This window comes from Acomys minous, assembly GCF_964271855.1.
Source record: "Acomys minous genome assembly, chromosome: 16".
NCBI lineage: Eukaryota > Metazoa > Chordata > Mammalia > Rodentia > Muridae > Acomys > Acomys minous.
The window spans coordinates 61,306,745-61,322,668 of NC_140498.1; the positions used below are offsets into that span (position 1 = coordinate 61,306,745).

At 40.6% G+C, this 15,924-nt stretch overlaps 2 protein-coding genes across 2 annotated transcripts in view; one reads left to right on the forward strand and one right to left on the reverse strand.

The window, feature by feature from the left end:
• Positions 1-15,924, forward strand: part of LOC311586306 (uncharacterized protein) — a gene marked incomplete at its 3' end in the record, with an annotated part of 120,551 nt that overhangs the window by 80,638 nt on the left and 23,989 nt on the right. The gene's annotated exons all lie outside the window — the stretch shown is intronic.
• Positions 1-15,924, reverse strand: part of LOC311587550 (uncharacterized protein) — a 43,185-nt gene that overhangs the window by 22,159 nt on the left and 5,102 nt on the right. Inside the window, exon 2 of the mRNA XM_084764510.1 lies at positions 3,515-3,650. Within this exon, the coding sequence (XP_084620636.1) occupies positions 3,515-3,548 (34 nt within the window). The 5' untranslated portion in view covers positions 3,549-3,650. The remainder of the gene's footprint in view (positions 1-3,514; positions 3,651-15,924) is intronic.

A 15,924-nucleotide genomic window follows, 5' to 3' on the forward strand; every position in this document is an offset into this window, starting at 1 on the left:
ACGCATGGTTATTCACTATTGGAAATACATAGATGGTCTACAAACACTTCAGAGATTTACAGAATATGCTACTCAATAAGAAAAGCCTTTCCTGACAGAGAGACACAGCTGCTTCGGGCTGCACATCCAATATACTTCAATTAAGCTAATGGACGTCTATGAAACAACTGTGGCAAAATAGCCACTGAATCAAACAACTATTCTTTACTGCTGTGAGCACACTGACTATCAAAATGGTGGACAAGCATGACACTGGAAAATCGATGTCCCACTCTGCATAGACTAGGTGGGCCAGTCCTTCAAAATTTTGGCTTCATAGAACAAGTCTGTGAGATACTATGGACTGCTAGGCTATCTCACATTAATTACATTCACAGAACTTCTCTTTATATGTAAAGGCATGTAAAGACTTGAAAATATGAAGTACATTAATAAAGATTCTCTCCTGCGTGAATTCTTTCATGCCTTTGAAAATGACCACGACATTCAAAGGCTTTACCACAGTCATTATATTCATGACGTTTATGTCCTGTATGAATTCTTTTATGGCTCTGAAGAAAATAGTGATATGCAAAAGCTTTACAACATTAATTATATTCATGAAGCTTCTATTCTGTATGAATTCTTTCATGTCTTTGAAGAGACCTGTGCCATGCAAAGGCTTTACCACACTGGCTACATTCATAAGCTTTCCCTCCTGTATGAATTCTTTTATGCATTTGAAGATCCCTGTGTGGTGCAAAGGCTTTACCACATTTGGTACATTCTTAAGGTTTCTCTCCTCTATGAATTATTTCATGACTTTGAGGATGACTTTGCTGCACAAAGGCTTTACCACTGTGATTACATTCATAAGGTTTCTCTCCTGTATGAATTCTTACATGCCTTTGAAGAGACTTATGCCATGCAAAGGCTTTACCACATTGGTTACATTTATAATGTTCCTCTCCTCTGTGAATTCTTTCATGCGTTTGAAGATCCCTGTCACATGCAAAGGCCTTGCCACATTGGTTACATTCATAAGTTTTCTCTCCAGTATGAAATCTTTCATGACTTTGAAGATGACTTTGCTGCGCAAAGGCTTTACCACATTGATTACACTCATAAGGTTTCTCTCCTGTATGAATTTTTTCATGCCTTTGAAGAGAAGTATGCCATGCAAAGGCTTTAACACATTGGTTACATTTATAAGGTTTCTCTCCTCTGTGAATTGTTTCATGACTTTGAAGATATCTGTACACTGCAAAGGCTTTACCACATTGATTACATTCATAAGGCTTCTCTTCTGTATGAATTCTTTCATGCCTTTGAAGAGAGTTGTGCCATGCAAAGGCTTTACCACATTGGTTACATTTATAAGGATTCTCTCCTCTGTGAATTGTTTCATGACTTTGAAGATATCTGTACACTGCAAAGGCTTTACCACATTGATTACATTCATAAGGCTTCTCTCCTGTATGAATTCTTTCATGCCTTTGAAGAGAGTTGTGCCATGAAAAGGCTTTACCACACTGGTTACATTTATAAGGTTTCTCTCCTCTGTGAATTCTTTTATAATTTTGAAGATATCTGTACAGTGCAAAGGCTTTACCACACTGATTACATTCATAAGGTTTCTCTCCTTTATGAATTCTTTCATGTCTTTGAAGAGAACTTTTCCATGTAAAAGCTTTACCACACTGATTACATTCATAAGGTTTCTCTCCAGTATGAATTTTTTCAGGAATTTGAAGATAACGTTGATGGTCAAAGACCATAAAACATTTTTCACATTCATAGGGTTTCTCTCTAGTTTCTGTTCTCTATGAATTTGAAGACTACTGTGATTTAAAAAGGCTTCACCATACTGAATATTTTCATATGGTGTCATTTCAGTACGAATTATTTCATGCTTTTGAGGATGACTTTGACATAAGAAAGATTTACCACACTGAGTAAAGAGACGGAGTTTTCCTCCATTATATCTTCTTTGATTCCTGCAAAGATGATGGGCACATGTCAAAGTTATACCACATTCATTACACTGATGAATGTATTTATCTGTGTGAATGAATTTTACCATTTGGTCAAATTTTAAAAGTAATCAGCCGGGCGTGGTGGCGCACGCCTTTAATCTCAGCACTCGGGAGGCAGAGGCAGGTGGATCGCTGTAAGTTCGAGGTCAGCCTGGACTACAAAGCGAGTCTAGGACAGCCAAGGCTACACAGAGAAACCCTCTCTTGAAAAACACACACACACAAAAAAAAAGTAATCAGATCTCGTGGTAATATCACTTTATTGACTTTCATTTTTCCTTCCTTCTTCAAGTATTCTTTTGCATTTTTCAAGAGCCTTGTGATTGTAAGACCATGTATTCCATGGACCACATTTATAGCATCATTTTACTACAGAAGAGGGTTTTTCACATATTGGAAAAGAACTGGGAGAAGTCAGATTTAACACTCTGATTGCATTAAATTTTTCCAATCATGTGAGTCATATTATAATTGGAAAGTGAACCAAGGCAAACAGAGGCAATCTATATTGATAGTGCTCATGGATGTTTTTCTGGATGTATTACTAATAAAATTGGAAAAGCCATTCATTGTACATACTATTACATTCAGAAAGTCTACACATTATGGGTACTACTACAAATCTTCTAATTCTTCTGGGTAAGAGAGGGTTATATTGCTTTGTTCAATGTTCTTATGCCGACAGGGCTTGTATCCATTGTAATAAATGATATATCTATTAAAGAAGATAACAAATGAAAAGGTTTACCTTGTACTCACAGTCTCACTTTTTATTTTTTCCATTGAAATATTGTATGGGGTATAAGTTTCTCTAGAATAACTTTCTTCACTTTCACAAACTGCCCCTCTCACTAAACTTAGCAACATTACTGCAAATATATTAGGAACACGACCTTTATTATCGTCTATTTGTTTATTAGAAGGTTAAGGTGTATATCTTCTGCAGTATCTAAGTAGTATGAGACTAAAGAGATTAGCAGTTCTATATGCTAGCTCACTATGATTCATATGGTGATATCTGTTAATACATTGTTTTCTTATCTTCTTTCTTAGAGAAATGACTTACAAAAATAAACCAGATAGATGATTTTGAGGTACATGTTTTTGTCAGAATTTCATAATCACTGATACACGTCAAGCAGTGCATATTTACACTCTTGCGTCTGTTTAGAACTTAAAGATGCACTAAAAGTAATTCAGGTGCACATTTGTATCAACTTGCACATGAAAATTACCTTCTAGATCTTTTAGAACTTTGAAGATTTTCATCAATGTTATGGTCTTCCCAATTGTAACCTAAAATAGAGTACCAGAAAATGCATGATATTTTATTTGAAATTAGGCAAAATTCAAGTTACCCTTCAGTTAAACTCAGACATCTGGCTGATTTACTCATCTCATTCATGCTCAGTTTCAGTTGACATTACAATAACAAATAACAGCAACAGAGAAACAGTTATCACTAGATTTAGAAAGCAAGATAAAATTCACAGTCCTACCTATGGCAGTGAGGTTCCTGTAGGTCTCCAGCATCACCTCTCTGTAGAGACTCTTCTGGGCAGGATCCAGCAAAGCCCACTCTTCCTGAGTGAATTTCACATTCACATCATCATAGGTCACTGCATCCTATATCATCTCATACAGGTGTGCAAGAGAAAGCATGGTAGTGATAACACTGTGACTGTGTCCTTTATTGACGATATATTTACATGATTCTGTGGCTTCCTCCACTTATTTCCAGATACAGATATTCTAATGTAACCAGGTCATTTAATAAGGATCCTGAATACTGAGGTCCACTGGTATCATTCCTCAGCCCTTGAATAGGATATAGCCTTTCAAGATAAATGCCAATCAACATAGAGGAATGGGGACATAGAGAAACAGTTGAGGAGAACTGGGCTCATGTCAGAGAAGTTGTATAAACAAGTATTAATTATAAAAATGATTTTTATACTGAGTGTATTTTCTCATTCCGTTAATCTCAGTAGTCAAGAAGTTCAGGCAGGAGTAGCTCATGATTTGACTGCCAGCCAAGTCTATGCAATAAATTCTAGGACAGCAAGAGATAGAAATTGTGGTTCTCTTCTCCCTTGGGTGGTAAGGTTTGGCCGTCATCCCACCAAGGCAAGAGGATCAGAAGACAAGAGGTAGGGCCCAGAAGGCTGAAACAACGACGGAGATTAAATACTCTGGGAACCACTTTAGGAGCTAGGTCAGCATAGTCAGCGAGAACAAAGGCTATGTAGATTTTCAAGAACGGATGGGGAGCTTCCATGATAGGTGTACAGAATTGGTTGAAAGCAGGCACTTTTAGGATGCTTATTTCACAGGTGGCAGCATGTTCCTGTCATATGAAGAGGAACACAGTGCCTAATTATCCTATAGGTGCAGGGAGGGGAGAGCTAGCAGGGAGCTTTGTCAAGGGCCATATATCAAATACAATTGGTGCATCTACATCTAAAGACACTCTCTAGGTGGAGTATGGAGAGAGCTGGAGGCCATGAAGGAGAGAGGGAGGCCTGGACCTAACACCGACTTCACAAAGGCTATCTGGACTGGGAGGACTGCAGCCCCAAATGGCAGGGCCCTTCCAACACATATTAAGACCCTGAATCCTGTGTAGAACACACAACCAAACAAAATAGATAAAAAGAACTATCTGGTCTTTACTGAAGTTCCTACAAAGTATCAGGCATTCCCTCCAGCTCTGTATTATCTTCTAGAAAGTTGAAGTGCACCAATTAGAACGGTACCATAAATAAGATCTTACTAATAGAACATATATGTTTAAGAAGTTAAAAATGGAGACAGGAAAACATTAGCAATATAGATGTTGATAATAAATGAACAACATAGGGCAGGGGAGATGGTACACTAGAGCTATTGCTGGTCTTGCCAATAATGTAAGTCAATTGCCAGTATTCACACTGGCAGTTCACAACTACCCATTATACCAAGTTCAGATTCCTGAGTCTGAGTCCATCTTCTGACCACAATGAGGACCAGGCACATTTTCATATACATATTCATGCACAAGGCAAAATGCACATATTCGTTTAAAAACTCAGATAAATGCTACTTGTAGGTAGAATTACAGACAACTACATTCCAGTGACCCAGAAAGCTCATGTAGTTTAATGTCATGAATACATGCCATCCTGAGGAATAGAATATACTCTCTTCCAACTTTACAATTCAAGATGTGGATGAAAATATGCACAACAGCACATTTACGTGCAAGCATACATGCAAATACTACATCCCAAGCCCATCAGCTTGTAATATAAAAATAAAACAAGCTAGGCATTTTGTGCAACATCAAATCTCAGCAGTGTGTAGTCAGAGTAAGATGGATCACTAAGTTAAAAGTTGGCTTGGTATATTTTCCCACTTTCAAGACAGCAAGAGCTACACAAAAAACATTTTCTTCAAAGTCAAAATTCAAAATAAAAAATGAAAAACAAAAGCAGTTAAAATAAAAACTAATTCAAACTATAAAAACAGATAGCTAGCAAAAAAGCTTAGCATTGGATAGCTTCTACTGCATCTTCTATGAAATAGGGATGGAGTGTATACTAATGAGGGAAAGACAGTACAAGTAGGAAGCTGACTGGTCAGTTCCAACCACAACACAGAAGACACAAGGAACAGGAAAAGGGTTGAGTCTACAAACACTCAAATCCCATCCTCACTAAAGAATCTAGAAAGGCTCCTTTTAGAAAAGCTTCCATAATATTCCCCCAAAGAATGCCACAAATGGGAGACAAGTGTTCAAAGACAGCATTCTACCCGAGAGATTTTCTTATTTGGTCACTCCTGAAGAAAATATATTTCGTCTAAATTCAATGATCCTAATGGTCTGCAACAGCACATACACTGTTCAAATGTCCAAAGATTCATTCGACACTCAAGGCAATCTGTTGACTTCGACATTTTGTAAAATCAGAAAAGAAGTTATATCCTTCAACATACAATGGCACAGAAAACTCTTTCCCATTCCAATAGAAAGGAATGTGTACATAGTGAGAGAAGAATGGACCAAGGCAGGAAACCCAACAGAGCAAACACCAACTCCTGCTGCTCTTTCTCAGAGACATAGGGCTTTGGTTTCCAAGGACTTAGATGGCCCTATCCCTGCAAGATCTCACATATTTCTCAGTTAGGTCCTTCCAATTCCTATGTGCATCTTCCCTGGGCAGCTTTCTCATAGCTTAGGTATCTGAACCTCTTGTCCTATCAAAATGCAACTCAGGCTTCATACTCAGAGCTTCATGCTATAAATCTCACATTATTCTCACTTTGCCAATCACAGATAGCTGGAACAGTGTTGAACTAAAACCACAGAGGAGGAATCCATGACATGAAATTTTGCATAATTTTTGTTTCCGCAATCAGCACATATAGATGATATTGTCAAGTTTGGCTTCTCATTTGAATCCTTTACAAGTTGGGCCACAGGTGTAAAAGGTTTTATAGGAAGTTCCTTCCTGGGTCTAGAAATCACTTTGCCTACTGCTTCCATTAGGTTTAGCCTGAGGGAGCATTACACTTAGGCCACTTTCTTGGGCTTAAAAAGCAGAACAAAGGCTTTTTTTTGAATGATGATAATATCCTTAAAATCCCTACATCTGTTCCATCAGGTGGCTGCCATCTGAAACTACCTAGTGCTCTTTTTCTCTACACACAGACTTTGCATTTATTTCTACCCCTCCTGTTGATTTTTTTCACTGTAGTCCTGAATAAGTCACTAGCAATAACCACCCAAGTGATTCAATAGTCCATCTAAGAAATCTGGCCTTCATTCATAAATTCTGCCCTATTCAAATCCTCTAGGCATGGGCAGAATAAAAGGTTCTGGCCAAAATATCACACAAATGAGATCTAGATTAATTTTTTCATGGAGTACATTTTACAGTGAAATCCTATGACCTCAACTGCCTCTGCCTATAATACTCTCAACACTCTCTGCATTACTCTCTTCCAGGACCTACAAAAGCAGCCAGGTAATCTCTTTTTGTACAGCTCTCTATGCCTTTTGTTATTCATGTCCTTAGTTTTCCACCTTCCTCCAAAAGAGAATATTCCAGGTTGTATCCAGCATTAAAATAACTTGTTGTGCACCATCTTAAATAAATTTCTACTTACTACTTGGCTGTTGTGACTAAATCCTCTAACCAAAAGCATCTTAGGTCTGAATCGGTTTACATGTTTGGTCCTGTCAGATCACACTCCATCATTTTTGGAGCTACAGGCAGAATCTCAAGCTAGAAAATGAAGCCAAAACAATTAATAAACATTGTTTCCTGGCTTGATCTCTGGCTTTGTCACTGTCTCATGCTCAGTTATATCTCTTATCTGGTGAAGTTACACCTACCTGGGGATATTTTCAACCTCAATGGAAAAGCGTCCCCACAGCAGTCGCCAATCACCACAATCTCTAACAAACATAGCAACCAGCCATTCTGATGAGGCCACACCATCACTTGAGGCTCAGAAATGTCCAGTACCCAAATCCATTTGAACACAGACACAATAAAACATGAGAAGGCTTTAAACACTCAAATAAACTTGTTAACCACATCACTCATTTAAGTAGCAAGACACCAAACACTGATGATGCACTAACCGGGAAATGCAGATTTGCTGAGAAATGAGAAGAAGCAGGTCTTTAGAAGCAAGAAGACGAAAGTAAAATTGTTTCTCCACAGAAAGTCCCCCAAATTAGGAACTTATAACATATTAAAATTTCAGAAGACAACAATCGGGGAAGCTCTATCATTCTCTAGAGAAACAGCAATATAAGTAGATTATACTTCCTAAAATCACACAACATAGATGGCACCACTGATTAAAGCAGGCACAAAGGATGATGTTGAAATATAACAATGTCCTTTAAACAAGACCTACAGGATTACTGTCAACTCAAAACCAAAGAAGACTCTGTCCAGCACTCCCCCTGTGCTGGTTCTTCTTGCCAACTCAAATGGCAGAGAAAACCTTCCTTGCCATGAGCTCCCTTTGTAAACTTTGTAAGCTTTGTAGACTTGGCAGGAACTGTCCAGGACCCTGCCTGAGGATTTCTAGCAGCCAAACCCTGCTGCTTCAAGTTCTGCTCCTTTGCCCCACTCTATAACTTTCCCCAGGAGACCATTCTTCTGGTCTTCAGCTTCTCTGAGGGCCACCCCTTGTGGGACTCCCCATCCATTTCTGTGCTATGACTACATCACTTCAAAGTTGGTCAGGGAAAACAATTCTTACACAGGTCCCCTTTATTTGTAACTCCCCCCCCCCCCAAATCCAAGGAAGTTCAAGGACAATCATTCACTGGTGCCTCTTTCTCCTGAGTTGCTAGTTAGAGCCTTGCCTGTAAGGAATTGGAAGACCATCTTCCAAGCAGTGGGAATGAGAGGGTTAGGTGCTCAAAAAAGTCTTAACTACACAGCATGAAGAAAGGGTGAGCTACAGGAGATGTTACTCTAACAGAAAAGAATATGAAAGCCTTTGAGAAAAAGAATCAATATTTTAATTACTGGGAAACATTGGCATGAGCAGAAACAAATAAAAGATTAAAGCAGTGATGCATAAAAAAGTGAATTCTAAAAATACCATCCATTGCCTTTTTAGAAAGATAAATACAATTTGAAAAACACATAGCAGCCTTATTCATAATAGCCAGAACATGGAATCAGCCTACGTATCCCTCAGTAGAAGAATGGATAAAGAAACTGTGGTACATATACACTATGGAATACTATTCAGCTATTAAAAACAAGGAATTCCCGAAATTTGTGGATAAATGGATTGAGCTAGAATGATCATAATGAGTGAGTTAACCCAGAAGCAGAAAGACTCAAATGGTATATACTCACTTATATCTGCATATTATCCCAAGGGGCATGTCCCACAAAAGCCTTCACTTACCCAGAAACTGATCAGAGGGGAGGACATTCTAGTGGGACTCTAGATGAGAGAATCATGGGAGAATGGCAAAGTAGAAGGATCCAAAGGGTCCTAGAAGCCTACAAGTAGAACATTATGATAGGTAGATTTGGGCACAGGGGTCCCACTCAAACTAAGGCACCAGCCAAGGACAATACAGGCCGTAAACCTTAAACTCTTACCCAGATCTAGACAATGGACAGAACACTCTCCACAGTAGAGTGGAGAGTGGGATATTACTTTCTCACATACTATGGTGCCTCAGCTTTGACCATGTCCCCTGGAGGGGGAGACCTGGTGGCACTCGGAGGAAGGACAGCAGGTTACCAAGAAGAGACTTGATACCCTATGAACATATACAGGGGGAGGTAATCCCCCTCAGGAACAGTCATAGGGGAGGGGAATAAGGGGAAAATGGGAGGGAGGGAAGAATGGGAGGATACACGGGATGGGATAACCATTGAGATGTAACAAGAATAAATTAATAAAGGAGAAAAAAAAAGAGCAGAAACTTCTCTGGTAGAGGGAATGGCATTAATAAGACAGAGATTGACCTTGCCCCTATGTGCAATGTTAGCTGCTGAGATCATTAACCTGACACACACAGCTACAGCCAATGGCTTCTTAATCTAAATTGTAATATTTACTGACTCAAGCTAACCTAAGTAAAAGGTTACCAAACATCTGATCTGCTTTTATTCACATGCATGAATTAATACATGATGGGAAATTATAAATTCTGACACCCTGCTAGAATCAGGTCTTTCCTCACTATGGGGACCCCTGGAGCTGAATGTCTCAATCATTAGTCTGTGATCTACCCATTGTCTACCCAGTTTCACTGGGCACTTTCTGCAGACCTTCTCTTCCAGTATGACAGCAGAAGCCATGCTGCACATGTTTCTAAAATAGCCGGTTCATTACATTGCTCAAAAGAGTAATCATGTTTGTCTGTGTTTTCGAGACTGTCCTAGACTCACTTTGTAGACCAGGCTGGCCTTGAACTCACAGGGATCCACCTGCTTCTGCCTCTTAAGTGCTGGGATTAAAGGTGTGGCCACCAAGCTCAGCTTCAAATGAGTAATTTTAAAACACTGTTGTGGTATAGTCTTTTATCTAGGGAATTTAGAATTTTTCATCAAGAGGAAAACAAGGTCACTGCCCTGGGGAGCAACAGGGTGGTATCCAAGCAACCTGAGACAACAGAGTTGGTCTCAGAAACATTTTCCAAAAGAATAAAAATACAGCTGTCCTAGAATTATCGTGCCTTTTCAGGAAGAAAACACTCTACACACAATTGAAAGATTACTTTTAAAAATCTGTTAATGACAGCATGAATCCAGTTCTGGATAATGCTGCCAACAGATTTGCCATTCCACATAAGCTCTCATGTCTTTTCAGTTCAGGCCCCAGGTTATGTTTGGAACAATTTCAATATGGTCTGAGACTGCAAGTCTGGCCACTTAGACTGATGAGGGATTACACAGCAAATACATTCCCAGAATCCTTTCTGAAATACTCTAGTGCCCTGAAAAAGCAGCTTATTCTTCAGTGACAGGGTCCAGAGTTGGAGGTCCCACTAGATGAGAAGATTAAAGTAGAAGGTAGAAAGTAGAAGAGCTGAGGTGGGGAGGACTTGCACAAGCTATGACTTAAGCCAAGTAAGCTTCTCAAGAATAGCATCTTGTGTCCTACATCCATGGAGGAAATGGACCATATGTGAGGCTTCTATGAAGTCATCAGAAATTTATCATACCATAGCACAAACACGGAACAAGTCTTATAAAACAAAACTGCATATCAGGAACACAGGTCTCTCACAAACTACTGACCAAGCCCAGAGTGGATTTGGGACTGATCAACCCAAGCCTGTATGGTAGAATCAGTTAGGTTTTCAGGAGCTGAAGACCCCTCACCCCAAGGACAATGGACCCAGATCAATGCCAGCTCTCCCAAGCATATTCCTGGCTTTGCAGAAGGAGCCCTATTCTATCCTGAGTACATCCCTGCCTTACAGGAAGCTCACAGGCCTAGGCCACAGGCTGTTTCTGTCTCTGTCAAATATTTTCTTAGGTTTGCGAAACAGCTGTGCATAACTATGCTTTTCTCAAGAAGAAAACTGGACTTTTATGCCACATGAGGCCTTAAAGTTCATTGTGACACTGTAATGCCCCAGTGAGGAATTTATTAGAGGCCTGTTCTTTTGAAGATGAAGATGGGCCAAGTGGCTGGTTTAAAATCAAAGTTGTCTCCTCTGCTATGACTTGGAGCCAAATGTGTTGACAATCCTGGTGAATCAACACGTGTGCCCTAGCATCCTAATCTCTAACAGGCTAACTTCTCTGTGGGGTGTTTTAGACACAGTTCTTCCTCAGGTAAACTCTACTTGCTGTCATTGGTAAATGCTGTACGATATCAATTATCATCTTGTACATCACAGCTTAATACTGAAGTGTCACCCAACACATGAGATGACATTTACAACCTCCACAAAATTATATACATATATATACACACACACATATATACATATATATATACATATATGTACATGTATATATATATTGTTTGTTTGTTTCTTTCTTTCGAGGCATTGCTTCTCTGTTTTAGCCTTGGCTGCCAGGGACTCACATCCCAGACCAGGCTAGCCTTAAACTCACAGCGAGCCACCTGCCTCCTGAGTGCTGGGATTTGGGGCTCGTGCCATAATGCCGGGCTTCCAAATATATCTTAGACCAAATGTTACATGCTAAGAACAGATTTTTAGAAGTTAGAGAAACTAGAGGTCTGAGTTTGTAATCCTGCCAAGGATGTTTCTACTCACAAGCCCCTGCTCCCAATGCTTTGTGTAGATGTAATCCACACAGTGCAGTTAGTCAGAGACCATCACCAAGTCCAGAAAATTACTAAGACCGAAAAGGACCTCACAGATGGCCACATCTGCTGCTGCTTATCTCGCAGCCCCAGGGAGCTGATGAGGGATTACACAGCAAATAAATTCCCAGTTTCCTCTGCCCAGCTGTCTGTTCCTCCTACTGTGAGCAGTGACTCTGCACTTACCATATTGTTCTTCTGACCTTGCCTGAGCTCTCCTCACAGCACCCAACAAAAACACTGGGAGCATATCTCACATGGCCACTCAAGTCCGCTCCAGTACAGAGAAGAACTTACAGCATGGTACCCGGAAAAACACTCTTTCTCTCTTTCCTGGAGTCCCTGGTTGGCCATTGAGTCTTGAGTGACAGGAGCACTTCCCTATGGCTAGAGTGTGCTGAAGGGACACACCCAGTAGTTCCTGGAACAGGCTTCCATTCCAGGACCAGTCTTTTTTTTTTTTTAAATGTGGAGAGATTTGCATTTCAATAGCACTCCTACCTGTTCTCCAAGACCCTGCATTTCCACCTTTGCACTCACCCCAGGGGAGAACCAGCCTCTCAGGCCTCCTGAGCTCAGATGCCTGCCCCTCCCCTTTTGCCCCAGAGCTCACCAGGTCCCAACTTCTGAGCTTGCCTGAGGCACCAGCAAAACCCTCAGGCACTTCCCTTCTTCCTGGAATCAGGGTGCACAGCTTGCAAAGCCATTACTCATTTTGAAGTGGAGTTATCAGTCTGTCCCACAAGTCAAAGGATACACAAAAGATTCCAAATTAAAGAAGTTTAGGAAACAACATTTTTGTTTTGTGGCTTCATGCTATGGTCAGGTAAACTGCAGCTACCTTTCACCTGATAGATATGAAACAAACCTGGGAGGAAAGCAGGAAAGAGATGATAATCATTTTAGAGCACTGTAGTTAATCAACACATCATCCTCAGTGGAAAGGTGATTAAAAAGAAAACAAAAACCCACAGTTGTGCTAGGGCTGCGGGTGGGGGTGGCAGGTAGAGGGTGGAGTGGAGGTGCGAAGGGAGGGGGCATGGGGGATGAGGGTGTCTTCTCCAGCAAGGAGAGAAGTGTCAGTGGGTCTCTGCTGAGCAGAGGGCTCTTAGATGAGAGAGGGAATCAGCAAGGACAGGGAGTGAGCCAGGCATGATGTTCAGGTGACAGACTAGCAATCATGCTGCTTCCCTGCTGTGACACACAGGCTACCAGGTGATTTATTTATACAAGTTTCAGACAGCATGCCAGTAACCCCAGCATTTTGGAGGCCAATTCATATCCTTGAATATATATAAATTTTGTGGCGACACCTTATATCAACCTCTCCCCATACCCATTAATCCTAGTTAGAGTCCTTTTTGGCAGAATGCATGTCTTTGTACCCCATTCACGATTGGTGGCCAGGGAGGCCAGGAGTTGGTGTCAGAACGCCTGGGACTAGAGGCAAAGATAGTAATGAAGATGCTCTATGAATTTCCCAGAAGTTCTATGGTAGCTAACAACCTGCTATAATTTCTGCACCAGGACATCTGAGAGCTTCTTGGCCTTTGTAGGCACTGTAGACAAATATATACAGGCAAATACCTGTAATCATAAAATAAAAACAAGGTTTAAAAAAAAAAGAAGGAATGGTATTCTCTACAGTGATGTCAAAGGCCTCAGTCAGAGCAGACAGGGCTAGTTAAAATGAACTCTTTCGGGTCCTCTATGAAAGCAAGTGTGTCCTTCCTTTTATAATTTGTATATGTTCTTGCATGATTTTTACCAAAAAGTGGCCGCAGATGTCTCTGTCTGCGGTTACATTGCCACCATCTTTAGATGTGGATGTGCTAGTTGAGCATGAGTAGGAATAGGCAGACCTCTATATGAACTTGTCCAGACTCACGATATAGTACCCCAGGCTTTCTTTTTGGAGAGAGTTTTCTGAAATAAGGCTTTCGAACTGGAAAGATCTTTCTTTAAGGTGGATCTTTTGAGATGATAATATTGATCTTTAATCAGGGCCACAGCTATGGGTGTCAGCCCACATATAAAGAAGATATTGTAGAAGGAAGCTTTCTTTCTTTGCCTGTTTTCATTAGTCTTGGATAGGAAATTTTCATTCCTTTAGTGTCTTTACATCCTAATTTTTGGACTTCTGGAATATACTGAGCACCAGATAAGACATCCAGCCTCATGGATCAAACAAGTTCTGGAGTCTTTACGTTTCCTTTGGTAGATAGCCAAGGATGAACTAGCTGGACCAAGTTGTGAGACATTCAAAAAATTTACTTTCAAAATACACAGAATGAGATCCACTCTACCAGATGTCCTCACGTTGAGAACCTTGACTAATAAAACTGTGTTTTTCATCTGCCCACTGTGGAAGATGTGCTGGGTAGCAATAGTACTTTTGTTGTTGTTTGGTTTTTTGTTTGTTTTTCAACACAGTGCTTCTCTGTGTATCCTTGACTGTCCTGGACTCCCTTTGTAGACCAGAATGGCCTCGAACTCACAGCAATCTGCCTGCCTCTGCCTCCCAAGTGCTGGGATTAAAGGCATATGCCACCACTGCCCAGCAGCAATACTGTTTGTAAAATCATTATGCCCTGATCCACTTCTATTTAAGTATTTACTTGCCTTCAAGACTACACTTTTATAAATATTCATTTGCTAAGAGCTTAGTTTGATTTTAGCAGAAGAAAACCCCTAAAGTAATGGAACCATCCTTGAGCTTTTGGCAAGAGAAAGACATCTCATTTTGTTTGTGGTCTGGTTCCTGGTAAAACGGCTTCCTTTCTCTGTACAAATGCCTCTTAAGTAGCTTCCCTGGGCTCTCTCTAGTGGGAGTTGGCCATATCCTATTCTACCAAATCTTCTCTGATTCATCACCTCTTCTTCCACACAATCATATCACTATCAAGCCTGGGTGCTGCTTCCTTCTTTAAATTCACTTAACCTTCAATTAGGATTAAAGGACTATATCACCATATATGGATCTACTTTTTTTACTAGATACTTGCTCTATACCAGGCTGGCCTTAAACTCAAATCTGTTTGCTTCTGTCTCCTGGATTAAAGGCATGTTTTGTATTACAACTGGATCACACAGACGTAGAAGACCTTTGGTTGTGATCTCTTGCCTGCTGGGTTATATAAGCCTAAGAAAGTCTTTGAATGTGATCTCTTATGAAAGCAGCCATGTTCTGAATTAACACTTTTCTGCAAAAGGGGTCATCCCTGGGAAAGGAATCTATGTGGGTGAATCTAGCTGAGACCCGTACCATCAGGTTCTAAGAGCCTAAAGTTGCCAACCTCTATAGCCTCGTGGGACCTCCAGCGGAGGGAGGGGGACACAAAACCACCCTTAAAGCCTTTGACTCAAAATTTATCTTGCCTACAAAAAGTATAGGGATGAAGATGGATTAGAGACTGAAGAAATGGCAAATAACTTGCTGCTCAACATAAGACCTACCCAAAGGAGAAAGAGCCAATCCCTGACACTACTAATGATACTTTGCTATGCTTGCAGACAGGTTTTTAGCATAAGTGTTTTCTGAGTCTTCCTCCAGCAGCTGATGGAAACAGATGCAGAGACCCAGAGCCAAACAACAGGCAGAGAGCAGGGAATTTGGGGGAATGTTGGGAAGAAAGATAATGGGATCCTGGGTAGTTGAGGACACCACAAGAAAACCTACAGTCAACTATCTTGAGTGCATGGGGACTCACAGGAACTGAACCATAATCAAAGAGCATACATAGGCTGACTACACATATATAGAAGATGTGCAGTTTGGTGAACATGTGGTCCCCTAACAATGGGAAAAGGAGCCATCTTCACTATGCTGACTGCCTTTGGATCCCTTTTTCCCTATCTGGGCTGCCTCCTTAGGCATCAGTGGGAAAGGATGTTCTTAGTCCTGCTGCAACTTGAAATTCCAGGGGAGGTTGATAGCAATTGTGGGCCTCCCCTTCACTGAGGAGAAGGAGGGCTACTTGGGGAAAGGGGGAATGATGGTGGGACTGGGAGTAGAGGAGGGACAGGTCAGGATGTAAAGTGATTTAATTAATTTGTTCATTAATGAGCAGCACAGTCTATAGTCATGGATGCT